At 39.2% G+C, this 27,409-nt stretch overlaps 2 protein-coding genes across 2 annotated transcripts; both read right to left on the reverse strand.

Moving 5' to 3' along the window:
* Window positions 1–201: 201 nt before the first annotated feature.
* LOC146547093 (tetraspanin-7-like) lies at window positions 202–10,412 on the reverse strand. Its single transcript, XM_085265758.1, has 8 exons — window positions 10,187–10,412; window positions 5,425–5,613; window positions 5,139–5,213; window positions 4,955–5,050; window positions 3,543–3,698; window positions 3,268–3,351; window positions 3,106–3,177; window positions 202–2,013 (listed from the first exon to the last, which is right to left on the reverse strand). The coding sequence occupies exons 1-7, from the start codon at window positions 10,265–10,267 to the stop codon at window positions 3,109–3,111; spliced, it is 750 nt and encodes a 249-aa protein (XP_085121884.1). The 5' UTR covers window positions 10,268–10,412; the 3' UTR covers window positions 202–2,013; window positions 3,106–3,108.
* An 899-nt stretch (window positions 10,413–11,311) lies between these two features.
* xdh (xanthine dehydrogenase) lies at window positions 11,312–27,359 on the reverse strand. Its single transcript, XM_085265759.1, has 35 exons — window positions 26,963–27,359; window positions 25,921–25,978; window positions 22,716–22,812; window positions 22,455–22,563; window positions 21,727–21,853; window positions 21,560–21,621; window positions 21,389–21,481; window positions 21,220–21,300; window positions 20,542–20,686; window positions 20,335–20,427; window positions 19,956–20,107; window positions 19,015–19,108; window positions 18,530–18,639; window positions 18,231–18,415; window positions 17,716–17,878; window positions 17,543–17,632; window positions 17,195–17,364; window positions 16,984–17,110; window positions 16,793–16,912; window positions 16,218–16,314; window positions 16,017–16,141; window positions 15,787–15,920; window positions 15,631–15,718; window positions 15,433–15,519; window positions 15,154–15,345; window positions 14,926–15,071; window positions 14,630–14,711; window positions 14,437–14,532; window positions 14,085–14,288; window positions 13,928–13,980; window positions 13,732–13,846; window positions 13,461–13,526; window positions 13,157–13,345; window positions 12,902–13,069; window positions 11,312–12,353 (listed from the first exon to the last, which is right to left on the reverse strand). Exons 1-35 carry the CDS (start codon window positions 27,059–27,061, stop codon window positions 12,303–12,305), a joined length of 4,068 nt encoding a protein of 1,355 aa, XP_085121885.1. The 5' UTR covers window positions 27,062–27,359; the 3' UTR covers window positions 11,312–12,302.
* Window positions 27,360–27,409: the final 50 nt, after the last annotated feature.

Below are 27,409 nucleotides of genomic sequence, written 5' to 3' on the forward strand. Positions count from 1 at the left end.
GGAGAACGTCGGATAGTGTTGCATTGTTTATAAACTGACTTGAATAAAAATAAAGCTTTGGAAATAATATATTTATTTACATTTAAGGTTTACAACGAAAACAGTAGTTACATTAAAATTTAAATATATTATTAAGACTTTGTTTTATTTTATATTGTTTGTCACGTTTTGACTGATGCAACCTTGTCCCCCCTCTTTGGGGAGAAATAAATGTTACTTTTGTATGAACAAACAAATAAACATCAATATCCTCCTGAGAACCCAGGAAAAAAGAATCTTCCCATGAAACGTTTTTTGTGATTTCCTTCCTATTTGGAGGTAACAGAGACCACCCAAACACATCAGATATCAACGGAAAGCCCAAGATGTCCTTTATTTAGTACATCAGGACTTAGTAAGGTAGCTCAAATAAATCAAAAAAATATAGATCAAATAATATATATAATGATAATGATTATAAAATCAGACTAGATTATATTTCAAAGGAGTCAAGGATGATGTTACTAAATGTTCATTACAAATTTAATTTAAAATATTACAACTTTTAAAACTCACTAGAAGTTTCTGATTCCATATAAGGAAGGTTTTCACAATCTCATGCTGTTGTTTTCATTTCCACAAATGACTATTTTAAAGATTATTTCACATGTTCTAACGTGTTTGCATGGATCCACTCAGGGAATTCTGGTTCCCCACAGTCAGTTCTAAAACATGCATGCTAGCTTAACTGGTGATCCTAAATTGTGTGTTATGTGTGATTATGGTGGTCTGTCTCTAATGGATGGATGTGTAAAACATTGCCCCCGTCTGGCTCCACATTATATTACGACTGAATTCTTCCCCAGCCATAAAGTATTTATTTTCACTGTGTATTTTAGTTTATTACCAGGATGCTCTTTTTTTAAATAATGCCAAACAGCAGTAGGTATACTTGTCAGCTTCTTATTAACACAAATATCTTATCAGCCAATCACATGGCACTAATGCATTTAGGCATGTATAAAATAATCAAGACAACCTGCTGAAGTTCAAAGTGAGCATGAGAAGGGAAAAGAAAGTTGATTTAAGCGACTCTGAACATATGATTGCTCTCTAAGACAAAATAGCTCAAGAAGATGGCAGCTTTAGTATTCAGATGGTGGGTTTACAATTTGATGAATGACATGCAAGAAAGGGTCTCTCCAGCTTTGTATCAGTGGTTTAGTTTTTTTCTGGTGTAAAGGTGTGATGGATATTTTCTTGCTGAGCATTGTTTAAAAGCCACAGTCTACCTATGTATTGTTAACTATCCTAATAATTCTTCCATTAGGAAAACGCACCATGTCACGAAACTATATCTCAAAGTGATTTCTTGAACCTGACAGTGAGTTCTCTGTACTCCACTGGCCTCCACAGACACCATATCCTCAATCTAATGGAGCACCTTTGGGGATGTGGGTAAACAGGAGATTCTTGTGGATGGATTCACATGGATGTGGAGCTGACAAAGCTGCAGCAACTGTGTGATGCTATTATGTCAAGGTAAAGTTACATGTAAGGTTTTCTTATGTTGGATTTATCGACACAACACGCAGCCTCCTTTATTTTGTTGAAAACATTGCATGTCTCAAATAGTTATCAGTGAGTTTGTCATTCAGAAAACAGAAATATAAAATCTGTCACATCACAGTACACAGAATATGAAACATGAACAACACGTCTTTCAAACACAGCACACTGCCACAGAATCAAATTTCAACTTTAACCTAAAAATGTGAAAGCCTTTCAAGTGTTCTGGTGCCCCTAAGAGGGCTTTCTGAATATGATTGTTACTGACAACAGGTTTTTTCAGGACCTGAGCCTGACACACATACAAAGAAAGATCCTAACAACACAAAGAGAGAGAACACAAAGGGGTCAATTTTCAGTATTTCACAGCAAGACACAAAATAAATACAAGAGGAATGCTAACAGTGTTTGTATGTGTGTGTTTTTCCTAAGGTTTCCATGGTGATGTACATCTTATTCACTTTCCTGCAAAAGAAAACAGACAAAGGAGATGGAGGTAAACAACAGCACATGCTTGTTTTACATTCACTTAAAGAGTTGAGAATGTGGTCAGGTAAACTTTAGATTAAAGTTGGGTGTGTTCAGCTTTAGTGTAAGTTAGGTGTAGGTCTATATTGGGGGTACATCAAATATAGTTGAGGTTGGAGTTAGGTTGGGAGTAAGTTTAATGTTGAGTCTTGGGGTAGGCTAGGTGTAGCTTTAGGTTTTAGCTTGGTTTGAGATAATAATAATAATAATAATAATAATAATAATGTCATAATGTGTATGTGCTAGTCCCCATGGGGAATTTACTCCTCTGCATTTAACTCATTCACCCAGTGAAGCAGTGGGCAGCCACCAATGCAGCACCCGGGGAGCAGTGTGTAGGGACGGTACCTCAGGGTAGCCGTTCAGTGGAGTCAAACCCCCGACCTTCCGATCATGGGGCAACCACTCTACCTACTGAGCTATCCCTGGCCCCAGCTATCCCCGCAGGTAAGGTGTAGTTTAGGTTAGGAGTAGGTTTAAGGTATAGTCTTGGGGTAGATGGTAGATTGAGGTAGGTCAGGATAGATGTAGGATTGTGAAAGGTTATATAGGTTGGGTAAAGGTTAATGTTTTGTATAGGTGAAGGTCTCAGTTTGTATTAGTTAGGCTTGATTTAGGTCAAGATCTAGACTTGCATTGGTTGTGTATCTCTAGGTTTGGGGTAGTTTTAAGTGTAGATTTGGGCTAGGTTCTCTGTGTTTGATGTAAGTTAGGTTTAGTTCAAGGTCTACATGTAGGTTTGAAGTAAGGTAGATATGAGTTAGAAGTAGGTTAAGATCTAGATTTGCGACTTATATAGCCTTTTTCTACTGGTAAGTACTTTCTTACCAAAGCTGTGTTTTATGCTTTATGCACACATTCCTATTATATTTTTTCCTATGCATAAACACTCTAGTTTAGGATACTTTTGTTGTTAGATCTCACTTTCAGGTGGGTTAAGTGTAGCTTTGGTTAGTTACGCTACACCTTGGTTGGTTAGTTAGTGTCCATCAGAAAGTGATAGGTTAGTGCCGGGGACGTGTGGATTACCTGTTAGATCATCTCGTACTGGTTGCTGTTGATGAAGTGAGACAAGCAGCAGGCCAGAGTTACACCGACCAGCTAAAAAACACAGAGAGATGGATTTTATTTCTGCTTCAGTGTCACTGTCTCCTATTGTCTCCTATAGATTCCAAAGGCCATGTTTAGTACCTGAGAGAAGGCAATACCAAAGGTAACTCCAGCAATGATTCCCATGTTGCTCTCTATGAAGGACACAACCAGCTCATAGCAACCCTGCGGAGACAGGGTAAAGTGATTTGCAGTAAATACAGACTGATGGATCACCATCATGTGACCACTTAGCATAATTGTGGTTGTTAGACTTAATAATTATAATAATCTTAATAATCTCCACAAAAAAGCAAATGCAAATGAAAACTTTTGGGAACTGAATTTTCTTCATGTATTATTTGTGCCTTCCTGACCTCTTTGTAGACCTTCTGTGCTGCCAGAGTGGTGTTCTTCAGGTCTGCTTCATTGCAGTCAGAGACATGAACACAACAGCTGGTAGGAATCCCACTGATGGGAAAATACACACTTCTGAACCAGCTGGTGTAATTATAAACTCCACAGCAGTGTAACTGAAGAAACAGAGACAACCAAATCACCACTTTTCAACATCTCATCATGTTTGTTTCTGAATGTGTGAAAGACGTCATCAGTGTAAAATCTGCATAAAAGAACGCTGGACATATCAGCAAGTTTCTCTGCCTATGAAGTCTCTGACATTGTTCCTTTTGCTTCTTTTTGTTTGTTTTTTTTAATTAGGAAATTAATTATCTCTATTGTATGTTATTGTCCTCATGCAGACTGCATATTTAGTTATCACACCAACCCTTAAAATCTTTATTCTTTACGGAGCCCCGCAGGGGACATGGGAGAAAAAAAAATTAAGACGGACTTTTGCGAGATCTCGCAAAACTTTTAGCCGCATTCTTCGGACGCCGGCTCGAAGCCGACCGGGAGGTCGAGACACGATGTGCCGGGAAAGCAGTGTTCCTCCCGGCTATAGTAGGTCTCGACCTCCCGTTAGCTTCGAGCTAACGGGAAGAATGCGGCTAAAACTTTTGCGAGATCCCAAGATAGTTTTGCGAGATCTCGCAAAAGTCCGTCTTAATTTTTTTTCCTCCCATGTCCCCTGCGGGGCTCAGAAGTTCTTTAATGACATGAGACATGTTTAATAAAATAAAAGTAGTTATATCATTTTTATATGTTTGAATAACTGCATTAATAAAACATGTGCATCAATATTTGAAATATATTTGATTGCTACCACAGGAGTGTGTATATGTGTGTGTGTGTGTATATATAACAGTGACACTGACATTTTTGGTACCCCTTATTGCCTTTAGTAAAACAAGGGGAGGACAACTTTGTTGACTGATCCATGAATAGGGACCGACAGGCTTGCAAGAAGTAAAGTGAAATATTTGCTCTCTAAAGAAATAAAATAAAATTAATGCCACAGAGGGTTGTTTAAAAGTTAAAACTATAAGAGACCAACAATATGACCCTGAGGAACACCCAAAAGAAAGAACAAATGTAGGTGTTGGTAATAAGGTAAAATGCTCCATAGACTAGCAGTTTGGACTTTAACTTGACAAGTAAAAGATCCCTGGTTTGGTCTCAGTAGAGGACACAAAATCCTTTGGGGTTATGTCAGGAAGGGCAACCAGCATAAAACGTGCCACTTCCTCCCATGGTGACCCTTTGTGAATAAGGGACCACCCAAAAGTTGCTTCTTTTATTAAGATACTTGGCAAGTTTAGAGGTAACTTTTTAGTTTCCAATATACTACTTACGAAACATTAATGAGTGGATCATGGAAAACACCTACTCTGCGTTGGACACCATCCACTGCCACACTCCTGTCATCTCGTCCGTCGTATCTCATCACTGCTGCACTGTAGGCAGTGAGGAATGTCCCTTTAATCTAAACATGCAAACACAGACAGATATTGGTCAGAATGAGCAGCTGTGTTTTTTGAAGGTATTCTGAAAACTCTCAAGTGTGTTTTGACCTCATGACGAAAGACAAATCCAGAGATCCCAGCAATGAGTTCAGTCATGAAGACCAGAGACAGAAACACTGCGTACTGAGGAGAGATCAAAGGTCATGAGGTTGGACAAGGAGTCACACCATACGGAATGAGCAAGTTAACTGGTCATTAAACCTAAAAACTTGATAGATGTATTAGTTAGCAGAGATTTTTTAATTTTGAAACCTTTAGTCACATAAAAAAAAAACCTCATAAAAGGTTTAGTCAGACATTTGTTAACAAATTCCGAGTAAGCTGGAAGACCCACCAGTTTTAACATCCAAGGACGCCCCCTACAGGTGGCAAAACAGCCGAACAGTCCGAACAGGGCAATGGCAGCGCCGGTGCCAGTGAGGACGTAGGGAGCACTGGAAGGGCTGCTAGAGATCAGCAACATGTAGGGACCCAACATGAACTTCCACCATAACCCCACCACCAGCAGGACCACCCCTGTCACCTGAAGGAGTGTTTAAAAAATGAGTGTAAAAGAAAAAGAAAAGAAAAACTTAAAAACTCTACATTGATTGATTGTAATTTGCATTTTAATCTATTTCAGTTCATTGTATTAACTGCTCTATTAAAAAAAACAAAATAACCCACTAACATTTTGGTAGATGGTTTATTAGTGCGAATTTCTCTCTTTTTAAAATATATATGTTATGTTAGCTAACATCATTTTTATGATGATATGCCTGTTGCTATATTTAGTGGCTATTTTGAAGAACTGGACAAAAGCAGCATTTAAATATACAGTTATACAGTACAATTTCAAATTAGAGACAAATCACTGATGTGCAAGTGTAGAAAAAGAGTAACAAATAATTTTGGTAATGACCTGGGCTGTTTTTATCATTTTACTTGGTTGGGAATTGAATAATTTATTATAATATGAGACAAAAAAAGACGTAGACTTCTTATTTATTTATTTATTTATTTAGCAATTTAGTGAAAAGACTACATAGCCATGATAAAAAATAAAAATCAACAAAAACTTTAGTGTTCACAAACAGCTGATGAAGACATGAACCTCATATGACCACAGATCCCTTATAAACTCATCATTCATTCATAAGGAAGCATAAAGGCGTTTTAGTTTTATACAGTTGGTACGTAAAGCAAGTTACAATGTTTTCTGTCCAGTCAAAAGAAATCATTCTTATTGCAAAAGTTTAATCTGCAAAAGAAGTTAAAGCTGTGCAGCAGACGTGTTGAACCGCACACAGAAGCTGGGACTGTAATTAAGCACCACATGTCTCTGCAGACTCTGACAGTGAAGTGACAAAGTGACAAACAGATGGGAAAAGAAGCTGGACCAGCATCCCCATGACAAACTGGATGCTACATACAGCTGAAACCAGCTGAAAGAATTTAGCTCAGCAGCTGCAGACACAGTCAGAGCACACAGAAGAAGAGCAAAAGTAACTCTGACAAACTCATAATGTCTGCAGTGGTGTTTTCACTCCAGTTTAATTCACTCGTTGTGCTCCGGGGTAGCTCATCGGATGTCTTCAATAATAATTGCATCCATTTTACGGTTCGGCACTTAGTTGTGACAGTTAAATTTAGCAGCAAAGAGGTTTCAGAGTGCACTAATGTCAGGGAATGTCCTCAAAAACATTCCCAAAAAACACCACTGTGGAAATGTGTGCTCCACCCAGTCAGAGTGGATTGGATGAATGGTTGTCAGTAGATGTAGTACAAGATGGACACTGAGATTACTAGAGTAGGTGGTAGGTTTGTGTTTATAGACCAGGTTTCTATAATGATACAAATATATTTAAATATATTTGTGTTTAAAAGAAAAAGATTGTGGGGCATAATGGGAGGAGGGTAGGCGTCCATAGGTCACATCATTCCCAACACCAATCTCAGCCTTTATTTTGAAGTCAACTGTCCACAGACATCATAAAAATCAATAAAAAATAATTACCAAAGCACTTAAAAGCACCCGGGCCACCATCACCAACTCTCAATACCAGCCTCCTTGTCAAAACTGGTAATTATAAAAATAAATAAATAAAAACAAAAAACATATGAAATGTGATTCAAATCTGCAGTTCTTCTTCTTCTTCTTCTTCTTGCAGTTTGGTTCTTAATTTTTCTCTATGCTACATGAGTCCGTGGATCTGATTTCAGCCTTTCAAACTAAAAATATAACAATATTTGAGCACAGTGTACAAACAAAATCACCTGACATATTTATTAAAAGGTTTGTTTAAAAGGTTCTAACAAGGTGAAATTCCCTTGTTTTGAAAATCACTGTAAATTCTCTTGAGGACCTCTCATGCAAATATCAGTTTCATGATTTATAACTAATTTTTCTGATGAGCCAGCTCTCTATCTGGATACTATGTCTTGTTCAGGTGGTTTATGAGGACGCCTGATCAGATTTGGGAGTAAGACCGACACAGGATGAAAGAGGAGAAAAGGCACTGGCTGCTGGCAGGAGATAAATGAAGGAGGCATTTGATTTTGACTCCCGGTCGTGCCGGGCTGCCTGCTGCGCCTGTATGAGCGTTTCAAAAGGAGTCATGCTGGGATGTTGAAACACTCCGCAGATGACAAGAAAGCCGTCTGTCAGCTGGAGTCACGTCAGGTTGGTTTGATTCGGGATAAAAGTGGGAGTTTGTGTTTGTGCAGCAGACAACAGATTGTGTCTGGGAAGATTAAAAAAAAAATCTGATTCACTTCAACAATAAATGGAGCGGGAAATAATGTTCGATATCTTTATCATTTACTTTGTGCCAGCAACAAAGACAATGGCATTTATAGTAAAATGTGACTCACATGATTCTGCACTAGATTATTTTGTTGTAAAATCTGTTATGAAAGACTAACGTTTGAATCTGGAAAAGAAATAGATCAGATAAGGTCAATATTAAATATTAATTTAATGATAATTAAATTAAATTTAATACTCAGCAGGTAAAATTTTTCTGACAGACTGAACTACAGTCAGCGTCCATCGAGAGAAAACAGTCTCTCCAACACTGAAATCTCATTCAGAGCAAGAGGAAGTTAGTCTGTGCTATTGGTTAGATCTCTAAGACCACACAAAACACAGTCCTCATTAGGACAAATGGGCCACTGCAATAGGAAGGACCTGACAATGATCAGATGCTAAAAATCCAATAGCAACCAAGACTGGAAAAGAAGCTGAACTCAATGAACTCAGTCTAAGCAACAGCTAAAGCTGGGGCAATATCTTGGGCAATACAGCTAACTGGACTGCAATAGAAAGAACAGCAATAAAAATGGCTAGGCAACTACCAGGACAAGGCAACAACCTGGACAAGATCATGATTTGGGCTCCCAAATCTCTAGGCATTAACCACGGCCAAGTGACTTAAACTCTATATGACAACAACACAGACCAGTCAATAACTGGGGCTTACCAGCAATGTTAGGATACAGCCAGAGGTAGGCAACAATCAGTTGTTGCAGCCACAACCATTGTTTTCATGACAAGTAGATTAAGCAGATTTAGGCAATAGAAAACCACAGGACAGACTGCTTAGAAATTAGGGATAGGAAACAAAATGGGGAAAAACAGGACTACTGTAGGCAACAAGTAGGGATACTCTAAACTCTTAACAGAAAGTAGGCCTTGTTAGGATAAATAGGAAGCAACAACAATGACAAGAAAATGTTTATCACCTATAAAACTAACAGCATAAATGAAAAGTCAAAAAACAAATGTAGCCCAATTTGCAGGATTGGGCAAACAATTCAAACAAGGCAACAATCCGTAAAAAACAGCAGTGAAGTAAACAATCAGGAATACAAAACAATGAATCCTCCTCAACAACAGGGTATGGCAACTTTAGGCATTACAAGACGAGAAACCAGACAAGTCAACAATCTGGGTTTTGTAGGCAACAGTTAGCTAAAAAGGAAACAATGTGGACTGGCTAGATAGTAGTGTTAGTCAACTGCTGCAGCAATGATATGGCCAGACTCTTTGAAAAACCTAGGTCATCGGCATCAAGGCGGCCTAGGCAACAAGCAACTAGAAAACATCAACTCAGAGTAATCAACAAACTGAGATAGAAACTACACAGAGGGCTGCAAACAGGACTGTGTAAAAAAAAGACAACAGCTGGGAGAAGATTGTAATGAGGAACAGGTAGCAGCCCAGACTAGACTGTAAATGGGACTGGACTAAAATTAGCACCAGAATTCAGGCCTTGTTAGGACAACTGGGAAGAAACATAACTGAGGACTAGAAAGTAACTAGCATAATCCATTAGGTAACAATCAATGGTACACAGCCACCTGAATGGTTTAAAAAAATCAGTCTAGGGCAATATAGCTGTATGGGTTACAGTGGAAAGCAACTAACAATAAACAACCACGTCTAGGCTGCTAATCAACAGGGCAATGTATTGAGAAAGGAAATAACTGGGACCAGGAAAAAAACAAACAAACAAACTAGTGAACAATAATAAGAAATAGGACTGAGCAACTGATCAGGCCTAGAAAATAAAGGTTGAGTGAAAAGTTGGACAAACTAACAACAACAAATTAAAGATGGTTCGGAAATACAGATTGTTGATTATGAAACAAAACAGGAGCTGGACTAAGACAACCAGACCTGAGCCTGAAAGAGACAGAAAGAATATTCTGATCAGCTCTACTGACATGACTGCTTCCTGTTATCAGGTGTTGTTTCAGCAGTGCCCTCTCCAGAGGTCCATGTCTTCATTTTCAGGTTGGTGTCAGAGCTCTGGCTTCATCCTACTCATTCCTCAGAATCCAGATAATTACCGATCCTATGACCTTTGACTTTGTCCACTTTAAAAATAGATAAATTGTTGAAGTTTTTATCTACTCACCTGCATGTTTAATTAATGCAGCTTATTCTAAAATTGATCAAATTTACACCTATTCAAACTATTTCAGTCTGAGGATTTCAATGACATTTCAGCAGTTTAAACATGTTTTAAACAAACCCGTTGAGCTCTTGGATCTGATTGTGAGACAGGATTTAGCTGAAGTTAAAATAAGACATGAAGAACAGGTTTTCTTACCCAGAAGATGAAGGAGTAGAGCAGCAGCAGCGTCTTCAGGCAGAAGATCGCCGGTTTGGTTTCCATCCTCCTGGGAGCCATAATCCATCTGAGACTGAGGGACCAAAACCAGAACTCCGCTCGTCTTTCTCTCTTTTATCACCACAGGAAGAGGGAAACCTCTCCCTCACGATGACAACCGCTCAGCCCCCTCTGCTGGTTTTACCAGTAACTGCACAACAGAGCAAGCTCCTCATGTTTTATGTTATTAGTTTATCTGTATTAACCTCACATTAATTACAGACAAACACAAGTATAATACATGATTTTCAACATTACGATTTAACAAATAAAACATTCATACAAACACAAATATTCCCCATTCAATCTTTGAACATAAACCCTTATGGACATTTTGCATGTAAAGTCCTTTTAATTTAGGCACATTCTGAAGCCAATACTTCAAGTCAAACTCATAATGGGGGACATTTATGTGTAGCAGGGTAAGTGTTAAGTGTGGTGCTGCTCCTTTCCCCTCTGATAGCCTGCTTTGAGTCTAAGTTCTTTGTCTAAATCTGTCCATTAGACCATGTTGAGCCTCTCAGACGGCTCCACTCTAGATGTGAATCAGTTTTAGTCATACTACAGTGTCTGTAGTGCACATACATATATAAATATTTCAAGTAACCAAGCTCTGTTTAATGGGTGAGGTGTGCTGGGCCTTCACAGGCAGGTGTAACAGCAGCTCAGACTCACTGATAATCACCACCATGTTAATTGTGTGGTCAGTGTGTGAAGAATGAGGCTCGCGTGTTTGTACCATCACTTTCTAACCACCAACCAAACCTGCACGAATCCTTTAGTCTCTTCACGTCAATCTGCTGCAGCTTTCAGACCAATCAATCAGATCATTAATGCAGTCAGCAAAATGTCAACTCAATGTGCTTCCTTTCAGTCACATTGATAAACATGTTTGAGCTCTGTGAAATACATTTCATCCCCTGAAAGATTTATTCTTGAGTTTTAAACCACATGCAGCATCATTTTATTTACAGGACTTTAGTGGTGGCTCTGGACGACTGAATGTTAACTTTGACAACATGAGTCAAAGGAAGAAAAGCCAAACCAACAGATGTGTTTAATATGTTTATTTCATTCATATTGCAACAATTGCTTTGAGCAAAGCAGTCAGAATTTAAACTGGACCTTTTCTGCTTGTTTTTAATTCTAGGAATCACTGTTCAAAATTATCCTTATTTATCTCACACTGGGACTTGGTGTAGTTCCCAGTTTATCATCTGCGAAACTAAGAAGTAGTTGCTGGGATTGAAAAGTGTAGCCAACACCTACAGTTCCCCTAATGTGCCTGTGAGGCTCTAAAAGTGAGTCAGTCCCAATAAACTCCTATGTTAAAATTTCCAGCTTTATAATTGAAATAAACATGTTTTTAGCCTGTTTAAATTTAACAGAGGCTTAAAGTTTGCATTATTTAATGTGTGACCTCTTTGGCTAACTGCTAATTGCAGGACTTTTATTGCATTATTTAGCACCTATAAGCAGATATCTGTGTATGTACAGCTCTCCCTCTTGTTCCAAATATGGTCACTTCTGGCTTGAAAAAAAGACTATAGTGGTCAAAATGTTGAGGCTTGACAACAAGACTTTCCAAATCAATAGGAAATTAGGTCACGGTGGTTATCTAAACCTTTTTTAACAACCGTCCCACAGAAAAGCTCACATTCTAATAACTGGACAGCTCATGAAAGGCTGGAGAAGTGCAGCAGCTCTTGGCTATGAGCTGTGCTTTGTCTGTATAATGACCTAACGTTAGCTCTGTAACACTGCAATATTATATATACTCTGCAACAGAAAATGCAGAAAAGGTCCCCTTTGATTAATACCGAGTTTACAAAATTACAACTGAAATATTAAAGTGAAAGTGTAACAAAAAATATTGAATTCTTTCCTATTAATGCTGTATCAGTAGACAAATATTAGAGTAGCACCAGGATATCCTAATATTCTAATCCTATCATAATTGCGTAATATTTGGTCCTTCAGGAGCTTTTCTGGTAACAAGGCTAAACGTGGCTTAATGTGTTCTTGAGGTTTTTTGATTGATCATCAGTGGAGCGTCCTACACCTGAACAGACCAGGGGATAAAGGTTCCTGCTTCAGCCAGAGGACACTGCAATAGAAAAACAGCTGGTAAGTTCAAATATAAACAGTTTTAGGTCTCTCAGTTTCTTTTATCCAAATGACCTTTCTGCATATTTTCAATTTCTCCTTTAAAGACATGAAAAAGATTTAACCATCTCACAATGTAAAACCTAAATGTTGTCATTTGTTTCATCCGTTCTTTTTTATACCCACAAAGCTGAAATTCTTTTGATTTTTTTTCTTTTTTCTTTGCATGTTTATCTGGATCCTATCTCTTCAAATCTGACAACAGTGCAGTTTGAGTCAGCTGGGCAGAAAAGAAATAAAACTGTTAATCCAGAGCTGTAACAAGACCTGATTCTCACTAAACCTTTTCATGGACAGGATGCCGTCGTCGGCATAAAAGCTAACAATAAAAGCTAATGGAAACTTGAACATCACAAAAAGTATTTTGTTAAAAGTTGGAGTTATGCTGCAATGAGAACATGGACGATGTAGTTACTCTCATTTTTATGTACTGAGTGTAAACTTTTATGCCTGATTTGTCAAGCCAGATCTTTCACAAGATTTTCATACCAGTTTAGTGAAGCGGTCACTGCAGGCATTGCGGATCCTCTCGGCAGAAGCAGGGCTGTCCAATCTAAATGGCCCGGTAATCCCTGACTCTGCCCGTGCAGCACTGATGGCATCTTTGATGGCATAAAAAACTGAAGATGCCAAGAAGAGAGGAGGCTCACCTACAGCCTGGGAAAGGAAAAACAAAAAGTATAAGTCCGTTAGATCCAGGATCATCAGTTTTTAAACTGTCTTGAGCATTACCAGATTTCTTACCTTGGAGGCAAAGATGGCCTTGTCATTAGGAGCATCACGAAGCAACGAGACCGTAAGCTGGGTAGGAATGTCACCGAAGGCAGGGATTTTATAAGAACCAGGACCCCGAGTGAGGAGGACTCCCTGGGGTGAATAATGAAGCTCTTCCAGGGTGAAGAGACCCAGACCCTGCATGAATGCTCCCTCAACCTAAATGTAGACATGAGGAACGAATCAGTACCATAAAAATGTGGTTTTTGTTTCTTTTATTGGTTCATTGATCCATCAGTTGTCTTTATGTATGAATAATACTTGAATATCTCACCTGCCCGATATCTATAGCTGGGTTGAGACTGTTGCCAACATCCATCACTATGGTGGTACTCAAGTTCTGTAAGACAAATACGTCATGAAAATATCTCAAGTCAGAATTTACCAGTAAAATTGAAAAACTGAAAAAGTGAAAAAAAATGTGGTGTTAAACACCTTAATCAGATTGACAGAGGTGATAAAATCAGTCAGAGTTCCTTAAAACGTTTTAAACATTTGATTCAAGAGTTTGAACTCAGATAAATGTAGCTGTACTTGGTGCAGACCTTATGTGATCCGGTCAAACAGTCTATCTCCACCTCTGAACAGGCCACTCCGTAGGAGAAATAGCTGAAGGCTCTGCCTGAGTTTGTTTCAAAGTCATAACCAATATCTGGAGTCCTGATAAGAAAGCGGGAAACAGTGAAACCTTTCATTTTGTTGTAATATGCAGTTAATCAATGATTCATTTGGTGAACTCACTTATAAAAACCATTTGCACTGAGGCTGACTCTGTCAAAGTAAGCTGCTTTCACCTGGTAAACAGACACAAATACACCAAGTACAGTTAAAAGATGAATATTTAATGGGAATAACCCCCCCCCCAAAAAAGTACTATGACAAATTTAGCCCTGTTTACCCAGTCCTCCCACGTTCCATTAGGATTCTTGGCCTTGAATGGCTCAAGACGTTTCAGCAGGATCTCGCAGGCATTCTTCAAGGCAGCACCATTGAGGTCTGAGGATGCAGAGGCAGCGGTTGCACTGGTGTTGGGAACTGTGTTGGTGCTGGTCTCTGATATGTGGATCTTTGAGGAGGGGATACCCAGAACTCTGCTGGCAACCTGAAAACACACAGCGAAGACAGTTCTGAATGCTTCTGAATGGCTGAACAGCTTCTCACTAAATTGCAGTAGTGTAAAAACTGTAAACATCCAATGTGATGTTTGAAATAAATATGTGGATTTTAAATAGATGAGTGGAGTCCTTTACCTGAACCATCTTGGTGTGAAGTCCTTGTCCCATTTCAGTCCCTCCATGAGTCAACAACACTGAGCCATCTGTGTAGATATGAACCAGAGCTCCAGCCTGAAGACAAATCAAAACAACCAATCAAGGCTGCTCACGATAAAAGAATAATAGGAACTGTTTAAACTTAAAATATTTGTTTGTTTGTGTATCAGACCTGGTTTAGGAAAAGTGCAGTGAAGCTGATGCCAAATTTGGTAGGAACAACAGCAATTCCCCGTTTGGTCCATCGGTTCTGTCTGCCCAGAAAACAGAAAATGATCATTTTGAAAAAGTAAGTTTCATGTTTTTATTTCTTTTCTCAAACCTTTTTGCGTCTCATCCCACAAAGTACATTTTTAGAAGTTATGCAGACTGGATAATTATTACCTCTTGCGTTGCTAAAATTGCTTCGAAACTTGTTCTTATCCACTCAAAAGTACTGAAATTTTGGTCTAAATAAATTTCTCTTACCTGTTGTAGAGGTCAATGGCAATTCGACGTTGCTGGTATGCAGAGCGTGACATGCATTCATCCCAGCAGCGGTCTAAGGTGATCTGGTCCAGGACTTGATTAAATGGAGTTGAATCACCTTTCATATACAAGTTCAACCGCCGAACCTACAGGAGGATGGAGACACTGACTGGACTGCCATTCATTAACTAGACTTAGTTGTTTATCCAACTTCAGTTATCCACCAACCTCCTCAGGCGACTTCCCCAGACTCTGAGCCACATCGGTCATCCAGTTCTCTGCCACCATCATACCCTGTGGCCCTCCAAAGCCTCTGAAAGCGGTGTTGGATGGCAGGTTGGTGCGGCACAGGAAACCTCGGCCACGTATATTTGGCACTCTATATGAGTTCTCCATGTGAAACAGAGCTCGCTCCACAATCTTTTTGAATACACAGCTAACTTTAGGGCGTTATCAGCATACCATGTAATTAGATGAATAAGGTCTGTGGTTCATAATAATACTCACTGCCTGAGAGAGATCCATGGAGTTTCCAGCATTACCATAGTACGTCACATCCAGGGCAACAACTCTCCCACTGTTTAAAAACCCAACCTGCAGCAAGAGAAAAGGATCAGTAAAATTACCTTCAAAAATTAAAATTACTGCCATAAGTATCATAGCTGCTGCTACTGCCAACACTGATAGTAGTACTATTCCTCATACCTTATATTTACCATAGAAGGGATGTCTTCCTCCAGTAATTAGCATGTCCTCGTCTCTGTCCAACATACACCTGACAGGCCTCTTCAGTCTGAAGCACAGAAAGCCAGATTCTTACCAATGTTAGATTCTTGAGGTTTTAAAAATTGATGGACTTACTTATTTGCTGCCACAGCAACCACAGTGGATAGCAAAGTGGTCCGCGATTCTTTTCCTCCAAAACCTCCGCCCATCCTCTTCACGCGGACCACCACCCTGTTTGCAGGGACACCCAATGCCATTGCCACCAGAGACTGAATCAGAGACACACTTATAGGTTAATTTATTACATCTTATTTTGTGTGTGTTTTTATGCTATTGTTACCTGTGTTTTGGAGCATTGGAGTTACCTGTGTATGGGTGGGTGCCTGGGTGGAAACAAAGAGCTCCATCTCTCCATCCTCTCCTCGGGGAACAGCCAGAGTAACATTTGTCTCCAAGTAGAAATGCTCCTGACCACCGATGTGCATCTCACCTGACAGACAGCAAATCAAAAATTAATGCCAGCTGGAAAAGTGAGGAGTCACATAGAGTCACAGAGACAGTCCTACCCTCCAGGATGTGGTCAGCATGTTTAAACCCCAACTCCAAATCCCCCTTTTGTATGGTTCTGATTGGCTGATAGAAGGACTGGGTAGCAATAGCCTCCTGTCAATCAAACCAACACAACATTTTATTTTAAGCATAAAAGTCAAAATTTAAATAATATTATTTTATGGTTCTCAGCTGCTAGAAAAACACAAAGTTACAACATTTTACTGGACTTTATGCAATAAAAAAGATAGGTACATATTCTAGAGGTAGATTATATTCTACACAACAGAAAATGCTTTAAAAAGTGAAGCTAGAAATTCTTGAAATACATAGAATAGAATGAAATGGTAAAAATTTAACAATGTTAACTGAAAGTGCAAATTTATTTTATAATGTAAATTTAAGTTACATTTAATTTAATTTTTTCTTTAAATGTAAATTTACATTGAGAAATTAAGATGGTAGCAGATTTATTTTTGTGTCAAATTACATCGACATGTTTAAAATGTTACATCAGCATTCACTCTGGATACATAACCATCAAAGATCATCAATGATTGGTCAATAGCAGCTCAGGTGTGTCAGCTCTCACCTGTATGGTTATGACAGGCTGCCGCTCTTCATACTCGATCCTCACGGCTTTGGCGGCTCTCTGAGCTTGAAGCTGAGTTTTGGCCACCACAGCACCAATGATATGACCCACACAAGTCACCTGCACACAGGACAGACGAGATATCAACCTCAACCCTACAAAGCCTGATGATTGGTTGGAAGAAAACAAACCTCGCCGTCAGCAAGGACAGTCTCATCAAATTTGAGAGATCCGGCGGTGTTACTGCCAGGGATGTCATCAGCAAACAGGAAGCAGACGACACCAGGGCAACGCTCAGCACCTGACGTGTCTATAGACCTGTAACACATAACTGGTTACACATGACATATATCTGTTGGACAGGTGAGTGTAGTACAGGGGTGTTTTCTACAGGTGTCTTACAATATTCGAGCGTGGGCCTTGCTGCTGGTGATGAGTGACAGGTAGAGCTCGTTCTCGTACAGCGGCACGTCATCGCAGTAAACCGCCTCACCTGTTGCCTGCTTCATGGCCGACAGGTGCATTATGGGACGGCCCACCACATCATCCTGGTTCTGCCCCTTTGCCACGGCCTACAAGAGGAGATTCGAAATACATACATGGACAATAAATCTCAATCTGTTACATTTCCAGAGATTATATATGTATAAATATTTACTTTAATTAAACTCTGAAATTTCATAGAAAATTGAAAAATTAGAATATTTTGTAGACATTCATTTAAGAATAACATAAAACACTTTGTTGTACCTGGTAGATCTGAACGCTGGATGGCGTCTCTGGATGGTACACTTCAGTCGCACTCAGACAATCGGAGGTGACCTCGGCCACCTTTAGCCCCTGAGAGATGGACCAATGAGAAGCTGTTAAAAACAATCACATGACAATTGTTGTTTAAATCTGATGATGGGAAACAGACAGACCTGCAGTCGGAGCTTCTGCAGCACTGTCAGGTAGAACTTGTAGAAGAGGCTCAGAGTTAAAGTTCTTCGGTATGTCACCATGCCACCCGGCACAGACGGATCCAGGCTCATCTCCTCAGCCATTGAGTTGCAAGCCTCCTCTAGAAGCTCCTCTCCCCACGGCCTGTACGATACCAAACATTCTTACAGCCTTCTATCCTTCCTTCTTATTTTTCTTCTTTGTTACTTTCCTTTCTTTTCCTTTCCTTTTTTGTTCATCCTGACCTTCGTCCCTTTTTTACTTCCTCCCTTCTTTAATGCTTAATGACTTTCTTTCATTCATCCTATGTGCTTACATCCTTTCATATTTTTCCTTCCTCCCATAATTCCTGCTACCTTCCTTTCTTTCTTCTTAAATCATCACTTCTTTTGACAATTTCTTGATTCTTTCCCTGTATACTTATTTCCATTTTCTTCCATTCCTTCCTTCCTCCCTTCTCTATTTTTTATCTTTCTTTCCTTTGACTCCTTCTTACCTTCCAATCAGTCTGTTTGCCGTCTTCTTAGCCAGTACTGTGGTCGGTGCCATGCCACCAAAACTCAGCCTCAGGTTCTCAACAACATCGGTCCCAGGGGTGAAGGTGACGCTCATCGCTGCTGTGACGATACTGATGTCATCCTCACGGCGAGGGGATTGTTTGTAGGCAGACACAAACTGAGTCTGCAGGTAGAAAACAAAGTCGCTGACTGACAGAACACATGAGGTGGTCACAGGAAATGGTTGGAGGGGTTTAAATGTAACAGGAAGTAATTGCATCAACAAAACTGCTTCGACCTTTTTGCTGTATGGGATATGAATTGAGAGTAGGATCTGCTGAGGTTGCAGAGCTGTCCTCCTGTAACCTGTGAAGAACCCATCATCCATCTGAACCTCACGGCTTCCATCTGAAGGACAGTCAGAGGTCAAAAGCGAGGGTCAACAAGACAAAACACATGGAAGCCACAAGAACAGTTGGTTGTCAATGGTAATTCTTATTCAAACATTTATACAGTTATTATTATGAACACGTAAACTACAGCTTAGAGAAATGTAACCAGGAAACAGCTGAATTTCCTGTGAGCAGCGCCTGGCACATGATAGATGATCAGACACCTGATCACTGTGAGACTGAAGAAAAACCTAAAATCAGGCAGATTCTCAGGCAGGCTCTGAATGAGATTTGTCTGATGTTTTTTCTGGAGGTTTACCTTGAATGGATAGTTTAGTTTGAATTTTTATCAGCACCTTATGTCAACCAGAATAAAAGTGTGTGCTGTTACCTTTGTCCACCAGAGTGAGCTTGCAGCCGGCTGCCATAAAGACCGGGTTCAGGTCCGATATGGGGCTGGCTGTCATGATGTTTCCACCGACAGCCTGAAAAACGCGACACAATCACGTCTTATCACAATGTCACAGAAAACAAGACAGTCTCAACTTTTTATATCACAGTAATGTTTTTATGACGTAAGGTGTTCTTTAAACTTATAGGCATGGTTCAGTAGCTATTGTTGAGCAAAACTCCTTTTTCAAAATCATACTGGATTAACTTTGCTTCTAAATTTACTCTATACCCAGTCATTGAGGGCTTGTGAACAACAAAATAGCTCTGTGTATTTACTGGTATATTTCTACTATGCTACAGTGGGTATTTCCTTGGAAAGGTCCAAATCCAACTGAATGCAAATTGCTCTGTATATTTTGCCACATCCAAGACGAATGAAACTTCCCACTAACTTGGTGTATGTCATAGAAGAAATGTTTTGTCTTACAGGGCATCAACCACAAACCTCTTACTACCTCTCTGTATGTACCCTAAACTCCCCCATGAAACCTGCATATATTGGGATGTTCCCACTCTCTTGCCCCCTAAAGTACTTTCTTGTTTTCACGCACCTCCTGTACTATCATAGAAATTATATAATTGTTTGAAACACTCCATAATCCCCAAAGCTAAACCTTAATTGTCATTGGACCAGAGTATCATTGAAAATGTCAATTAACTTTGAAATGATTGACATTTTCTGCTGTCTCTGTGTATTGATTGGTGATGTTACACTCTCCATTGGCCCCTCATGCCTAGGCACACTGGGTATCTCTTCAAAAAGGTCCATTATAACATAGAACCTAAATTTACCCCACCAAAGTACCCACTTGTGTCTTGGAAAAGGTCTAGTGTCCTAGAATCAAACAACTTTTGTACCAGTCAGTCCAGGTAACTCACCGCTACATTACGAATCTGCACTCCAGCAAACCAGCGCAGCTGCTCCAGGACAGCGAGGAACACCTCAGTTTTATGAGGAGGAAGACTTTCCACTGCCTGCCTCAGCACCACCGCCATGTGGCTGAGAGTGCATGCTGCACCAAACACAATCCCTGAAACAAAGAGATTTTCTCATCACTGCTTCTTCTCCCATCGCTGAGCTACAGCAACCTTTAACCTTTTTGATTTAGAAGACAATCTATGTTCTCTTAACACTTACTCTTCAGTGATAAGAACCAGTTTGCTTTCTTATTTACTTTCCACTTTCTTATTTAATTCATTCATTTGCAATCAGAAGGAAACGTTTATTAGCAGTGGTATCAACGTGAGTTGTACTCACCATCTTCAGCGTGAGTCACTGCGCTCAGTTCAGGAATGAAGGTTGGAGCTAGGATGACTGGGTAAACCATGTTCTTAAACTTAACTTCAACACCTGAAGGCATAAATGAAAGAGTGAATGAGTCAGTAAGTTAGTATTTATCTGAGTAAATGAGTGCTAATTGTGAAATGAAGGAGTGAATGAATGATCTGAGTGAACCAGACTGACCAACTTCGGTGTTTCCCACCACCACACGGGCATCTGGATGTTTCCATTTCAGATTCAGAAACTCATCCAGACTGTCAGGCTGCAGCCATGTCATTCGCTCACCATGGAAACACAGCGAATGTGGCTTCCGATCTTTAGAGAGAGTCTGGGTGGAATAAAGTGGAAGGAGAGGGACAAACACAATGTGTGAAATCAGTTCATTATACATATCAATAGCACAACAAATGACTGGAGGGAAACTGTGGAACTACAGCTCACATGGTGCTTATGGAAATGTAGCTTGATGTGTCACAGCCACCTCTGAAGCTTCACCTGCCTTTGTTTAGTGATCAAATCAGCCAGAGCTCAAGAACTAACTTCCTGTTACACCTGGATGCACCCATCTGTTTCTCAGGATCTTGGCCTCATGTTCAAATCAAATCAAGGTGCTTGTATACTGATAATTTTGTTCTGTTTCCATTATGTCATTTTACATTTACACAGGTGCTTTAGAAGAAAAGACGTCCATATGGAAAATGGTAGATGTTGATGTTTTTTTAGGTTTAACCCATCAATGTCAAGACCTCCTAGCATTTTTTTCAGAAGCTCCTACACCTAGAGTAGGTACTTTGTTTTTTTCCCCAAAATTACCCCAACGTGATTGTGCTTGATTGTGTGCTTGGGTTTGTGTGAATTTACCATGAGTTCAGGAGGAAAGATGACTTCCTGCGTCGGGTCAAAGGGTGCAAATTCTGCAGGGTTAAAAAGAGACGTAGCTTCCTGTGTAAAAACATACACGCAGTTTACATCCAAACACCTTCAACAGGCTGTTCAATAGTTTTTAACAACAAGAATGAAGATCACTTACATTGATTTGCTCCTCTGAACCATTCTGTGCTCCATTCACATTACTCATACAGCAGCCATTTTTCTGCCCCCTCCCTCCACAGCATCCCCCCTCCTGGTGGAAAACACACAAACGGACTGTCATCAACAGAGTAATGGCAAAAATAAACCTTCTCCATGGGTGTCTTCTCACCACAGTGAAAGTCTTGTATCCTTCCAGTATTGGCCTGTATCCAGTGCAACGACACAGATTTCCTGAAAATGTGATAATTTGTGTTGAAACATCAGGTCTGATCACTGCTTCCGTAGTTTCTTTCCCTATTTAATAAACAGCAAAAGTCAGTCTGTCTCTGGCAGGACCTTGGAAAGCCTCCTCCATATCGGCCATCATAGGTGTGGGATTGTTCCTCAGCAGGGCGTACATGGACATGACGATACCTGGCGTGCAGAAACCACACTGAGAGCCATGAGCCTTTGCAATTCGTTCCTGAATGATGAAAAAAACTCCCATTAGGGGAAATATTTACAAAAGTAAATACATGTACAAGTATTTACTGCAATTGAAGCCTCAGGAAAAAGCTTTAGGAAAACATTGTAATGGTTCCTCAACAGGTTTCTTCAACGGCAATTCCATTAGGAAGGAAACTAGTTTTAGCTAGCTAGTAGAAAACTGCAAAGTTTCACATTGCTACAGGTCATATTAAAGTCCATTTAAATATTTGCAATAAAAACAATTTAATACCTGAAAAAGTTGCTTCATTAGTAACTTTGTACAAATATACAAATAATTAATTGAGTAAAAATGCTTTGTTAGAAGGAGGTAATGCAGTCATTTTCCAGCTGGTAGGTAAAATTTCTTCCCCCTGGTGGTCAAACATAGACAAATGCCTCTTTAATACAGGTCATTAAGGCAATATGTTACCATGGAAACTTGTTTCTAACGTTGTCTCTTAATGTTTTCAACAATTTTGAGATAATAACCTACATTTTTGATTTATGGAATCCATTTTGTTTCAGTTGCAGAAACACAAGTTCCTTATGTTCCTTTGTGTTCAGGTATGTGTTGTTTTTTTGTTGTTTTTTCTAACCTGGACAGGGTGCAACTTCCTCGCCACGCTGCCGATTCCCTCCACAGTCGTCACGGCCACCAGGTGCAGGGAGCAGAGAGGGGCCAGGCAAGCGTTGATGGCGTAATGACTGGATGCAGTTAAAGACTGTTCACGTGCTCTCAAATGTTTTATTTAGCAGCTGTGAAATCAGTTTGTTATGGATGGAGCACATGAGTGCAGCTGATTGACAACATACATTTTAAACACACGCAAGTATAAATACACACAGAGTAAGGATACAGCAGCTGCTTAGTGTGTGTTTGGTATCTGGACAGCATTACAGTACAGGCTCCACAGCCGCCCTCAGCACAGCCCAGCTTGGTTCCTGTTAGACCCACTGAACACACACACACACACACACACACACACACACACACACACACACACACACATTTTTACTGTGAAATCACTAAATCACTGGATGTGGTCATGAAGCGTGTCGGAGTACAGTTATGCTCTCAGAGACCGGCTGTAAAACCTGAATCAGCAACTCTGACTGTTACTGAACACGTCACTGAGATGAGATGTTCTCATACGACATGATACTCGACTCATTTTGTCTTTGTGTGGAATATAAACAGATATATACAAGTACGGGCAGGCTACTGCAGCCATAAACAGGTCAAGTTTAAGACTTTAAAAGACATTTTAAAACCACTTTTAAAGAAATTTAAGAACGAACATACAAACGAAATACACAATAAGAGGGAAAATGATGTTCTTCCAAGTATAAGGAGTATAATGTGTTTTGATCCTGGTGTGTACTAAAATTACGCTATTTGGTTTAGACACTGAACTCACTTAGAGTTAGACATTAAAAACTATTCTGTGAGGTTTAGGAAAAGACCAACACAACTATAAATGATTACTTTTAGGCGACGGATTACTGTCAAAAAAGTGCCAAAGATAACCTTGTGTTCAAGAGCATCATCCCATTTTCCTGAGCTTTAGGACACCTTTGACATACATTTGTAAGCATTTTTACAGAGAATAATTGTTGCTTCAAAGCCATCTGCTTGCTAGCAGGGCCTTCTTCATCATCGTCTTCATCCAGGGCCAGGTCAGGCTGAAAGGGCTGAGGAATTTTGTATTTGTATTGATTTGGGATTATGTTATGGTACTATATGATGGAAATCATTTCAGTAAATAATTTGAGACCGATCAAACACAGTTTTCAGTTTTTTTACAAATCTCTAATCACTCTCATAGAACTAAAAATGCTGCTCTGTAATTGGTTCAGGTGCTTCAAAAGGCACTAGAGACCCTTTATTGGGTAATTTGCATCCAGGATAACCTGTTATTCTAAGTGCTATACAAATGAAAAAATAGGTTTTAGTTTGGTTCTAAATAATCTGAAATCTGTTGTTGCTGCTCTCATTGTAACATTTATAGAATAATAATGAACGTAAACTTGTAACCACAGCATTTACAAGAATATTGTTGTAACGGAAAATTGCAGATAGCAGTCTCAGTGAATAGCTGTAATTCAACAAACTGCAAGAAGAAGCTTCCGAACTGTGGATGGAATATTTCTTGGAATTTTTTTTGTAACACCTAAAAAGTGTGATGCTCTGAATCTGTTTAATTTCTCTGGCTTTAGGTGGCTTTAGTCACCAGTGTTGGTCAAGTTACTTGAAAAAAGTAATCAGTAACTAATTACTGATTACTTCCCCAAAAAAGTAATCCCGTTACTTTACTGATTACTTATTTTCAAAAGTAATTAATTACTTAGTTACTTAGTTACTTTTTAAAAACACGATTTACAACCTGAAGAGGTGATAAAGCGATAGATCTTTCAGCCCAATTCTACTTTTTCTACATAATCCATCATACAAAATGTAATCAAATGGAAAAGTCTCTTTTTTTAACTTGTTTTATCAGTTTTAATCTTTTAACTTTATGCATCAAGCAAAAATTTAATTATATGCAACATTCTCTGAGTTGAATAAATTAGTTTAACATTTAAACCTATTTTCTGCACATTCCAGCACATAAAATAAAATATTTTTTTTGTTTACACTCACTCTTTCAAATAGATGCAAGTAAAACACAGCAGAACATAAATAAAGTCAAAGACTCAGCGGTCCTGTTGCTCTATTTTCACCTGTAAAGCAGGACTGCGGTAGGCGGAGGTTTACCCTGGTGCAGGTGTGCAGCGGTCAGTGGAAGGATACGGCAGTGTCTCTGTGAGTTTCCCATTACGTCATAGCACACTCGGTGCTTGCTTGGAAGTTTAGGGGTTTTTTTCGCTGTAAAAAGAAGTTTTCTTCCCACGCACGATGGACGCTAATGTTTTTGTCACTTTTTATGGAATCGAACTCAAAGTAAGGTCAGTACTTCCACGCTGCACACTCATACTCTCTCCCACAATCGATCTGTGATCCATTGTTGATCTGCACACAGCTGTTGTCACTAACGGCGCACTCGCTTACGTCACTGTCGTGAGACATTCTCGCAAAAAATCACAGTTTTAGTAACGCAGCATTCCTACGGGAAAGTAACGGTAATCTAATTACCGTTTTTGCAATAGTAATCCCTTACTTTACTCGTTACTCGGAAAAAGTAATCAGATTACAGTAACGCGTTACAAGTAACGCATTACTGCCCATCTCTGTTAGTCACCTAAAGCCAACATAAAGTGGCTTTAGGTGACTCTTCTGATTTGGTGCTATATAAATAAGATTTAAATAAACTGAACTAAAAATCAAAGTTGGGAATATGTTTTTATATTTATACCCATTAGTAACAAACGGTACACTTGTGGTATACACATCTAATGGTGAACAATACTGCACAATTTTAGTATGATTGCTTTCATTTCCTGTAATTAGCTCCTTTTATTTACTATTATTAAAGGCAATTTAATAGTTCCTGTGAATTCAGTTTCCTCTAGTGGGACACGAAAGATACTGCTGTGCTGTGAGGGCAGTCTGAAACATCAGTCACAGTTTAATATTTCATAAATTATGAAATACAAATGACAGATGAACACTCAGGAAATGAGAGAGGAAAGCTTTCTGGCACAAATCCCAAATGCTGGAAAGTGCTGGACTTTGACTGTTTGATTGCAGAGACAGTCACTGACCTCGCAGCCGCTCATCATGAGAAAAACTATAAACCAAACCAGCACTTAAAAACACCACTGATTTAAACCTCTGTATTCATATTAAAGACATCAACAGCTGCGTTATTGGGTTAGGTTGTTACTTTGGGTTCTTCCCCTTTTTCTTCATGTAGTGTGCGCGAGGCTGAAGGTGGAAACGTGACCAGTGACAGAAAAAGATAAACAGGAACGTCTGCACAGTGAAAAAAACAAGGCTGAACTTGAACTTGAAAAAACCACTGACTGAGGACAAAGTCTATCTACCACTACACTATATGTGTTACTCTATAGATTATACTACACACTGTACAGACGTGTGTGTGTTTTTATGTGTGATCATACATTTTCTCCGCAGATATGTCAGCAGGGTCATCTCAGGGTCTGCGTTCTTCTCAACAATCTGCAGCACAAACACAAATCAATCTTTCAGAGTACAGAGAAGCTCAAAAGTTACATTTTAATCAACATGAAAAGACTAAAAATACACAGAAAAATACACCAGGACATATAAATCAGTGTTTTACAGTTAATTATCAACAAGTTATTCACTGCTCTGAGACAGAAAAGTGATGGCAGCTGAGGTAAACTGAGTGCAGCTCATGTCCTTCCAGTTTAAATTTACAGAAACAAACTAACAGTCAGTTACCAGGAGGACGCTGCAGCTATAAAGTCAAAATAAACTTAATTTACATTAATCGAACATTCTGAATCAGAAATAAAACATTAAATGTTGGTCTAGATTTTAGTAATTAAAAATATACTAAAACTTGCATGGACTCTGGTTTAAGCGTAGTATAACTGACCAATGTAACATTCTGAATATTTTGAATTAATCCTGTATTTTAATGAATGAATCTTTCATTTTGCTCCCTCTCACAAACATTAAAGCTTTCACTGAGTATCAGCTACACATGCACAGCTTACTATGATTTCTTTTACCAGCTTTTTTGTGTTTGTCTCACTTATCAGAAGCAAACTGAATGTTATTATGTGTTTTTAATGCACCATGTCGCCTGTAAGTCATCAATGTTTTGCTTTCACCAACATTTTGTTCCACATTCTGAAATACTTCAGTTTTTCATCCCAACTTTTTATTCAGCTGAACAAACTTCTGTTTTTTCTAATTACTTTACTAGTTTTTTGCTCATTTGTTCTTTTATTTGTGAAAAAATATAACATTAATAGAATCAATTTACTTGGATTACAATAAAAAAAAATCAGGAGATTCAGCTGCAATTTGAAGCACAGTCTAAATTCTTACATAATTAAGTGTTCATGATCTTTGTTATCGTTAAGATGGATTAAGCATGATATAAATGTTACAGAGGCAGACTGAGATCACAGTAAAGTCACTACGAATGAGCTAAAAGATGAATATTTTTACCTTCTTCCCATTAACAAAGAAGATGAGTTCATCAGACCCAGACCGGGTCTTGGTTCCTGTCCGGTCCCCCATGTTGCCGGTCTCCTGTGCCCTCTCCATGGTGCTGGTGTTTCTGGTCTTTAATGATCCGGCCTCGTGGGCTCAGTTATCTGGAGGGAGGCATGTCCTGTCCGGCCCCCCTTCTCCTCCCACAAAAACCTGATGGTGCGTTCAGGAGCGTAGCAATCCCTCAGATGTTTCGATCGCGCTCAATAATCAAACGTTAAATCATGATCAGTCATGTGCGGATTAACTGATAAAGTCTGAAACTTCTTTCCCCTCACTTAAAAAAATAAAATAAACGTGTGTGAATGACCTGCAGAACTAACATTGCAGATGTTCCTGTTCTGAACAATTATTCACAGCTATGAGCATACCTGGAGGTCAAAGGTCACAGTCCTGTATAAT

Source organism: Mchenga conophoros, linkage group LG23 (genome assembly GCF_057382185.1).
Source record: "Mchenga conophoros isolate Kocher_MC1m ecotype Shallow Benthic linkage group LG23, M_conophoros_male_GT1.1, whole genome shotgun sequence".
Taxonomy (NCBI): Eukaryota; Metazoa; Chordata; class Actinopteri; order Cichliformes; family Cichlidae; genus Mchenga; species Mchenga conophoros.

What these genes read in the sequence shown, in the direction of transcription:
- LOC146547093 (XM_085265758.1), bottom strand. Translation starts at nt 10,267, where the DNA reads ATGGCTCCCAGGAGGATGGAAACCAAACCGGCGATCTTCTGCCTGAAG. An exon ending in GATTTGTCTTTCGTCATGAG is followed by an intron (nt 5,051 to 5,138) that starts GTCAAAACACAC and finishes TTGCATGTTTAG; the next exon opens with ATTAAAGGGACATTCCTCAC. An exon ending in TGGATGGTGTCCAACGCAGA is followed by an intron (nt 3,699 to 4,954) that starts GTAGGTGTTTTC and finishes CTGTTTCTTCAG; the next exon opens with TTACACTGCTGTGGAGTTTA.
- xdh (XM_085265759.1), bottom strand. Translation starts at nt 27,061, where the DNA reads ATGGAGAGGGCACAGGAGACCGGCAACATGGGGGACCGGACAGGAACC. An exon ending in GATACAAGACTTTCACTGTG is followed by an intron (nt 21,482 to 21,559) that starts GTGAGAAGACAC and finishes GTTTTCCACCAG; the next exon opens with GAGGGGGGATGCTGTGGAGG. An exon ending in TCTTTCCTCCTGAACTCATG is followed by an intron (nt 20,687 to 21,219) that starts GTAAATTCACAC and finishes TATTCCACCCAG; the next exon opens with ACTCTCTCTAAAGATCGGAA.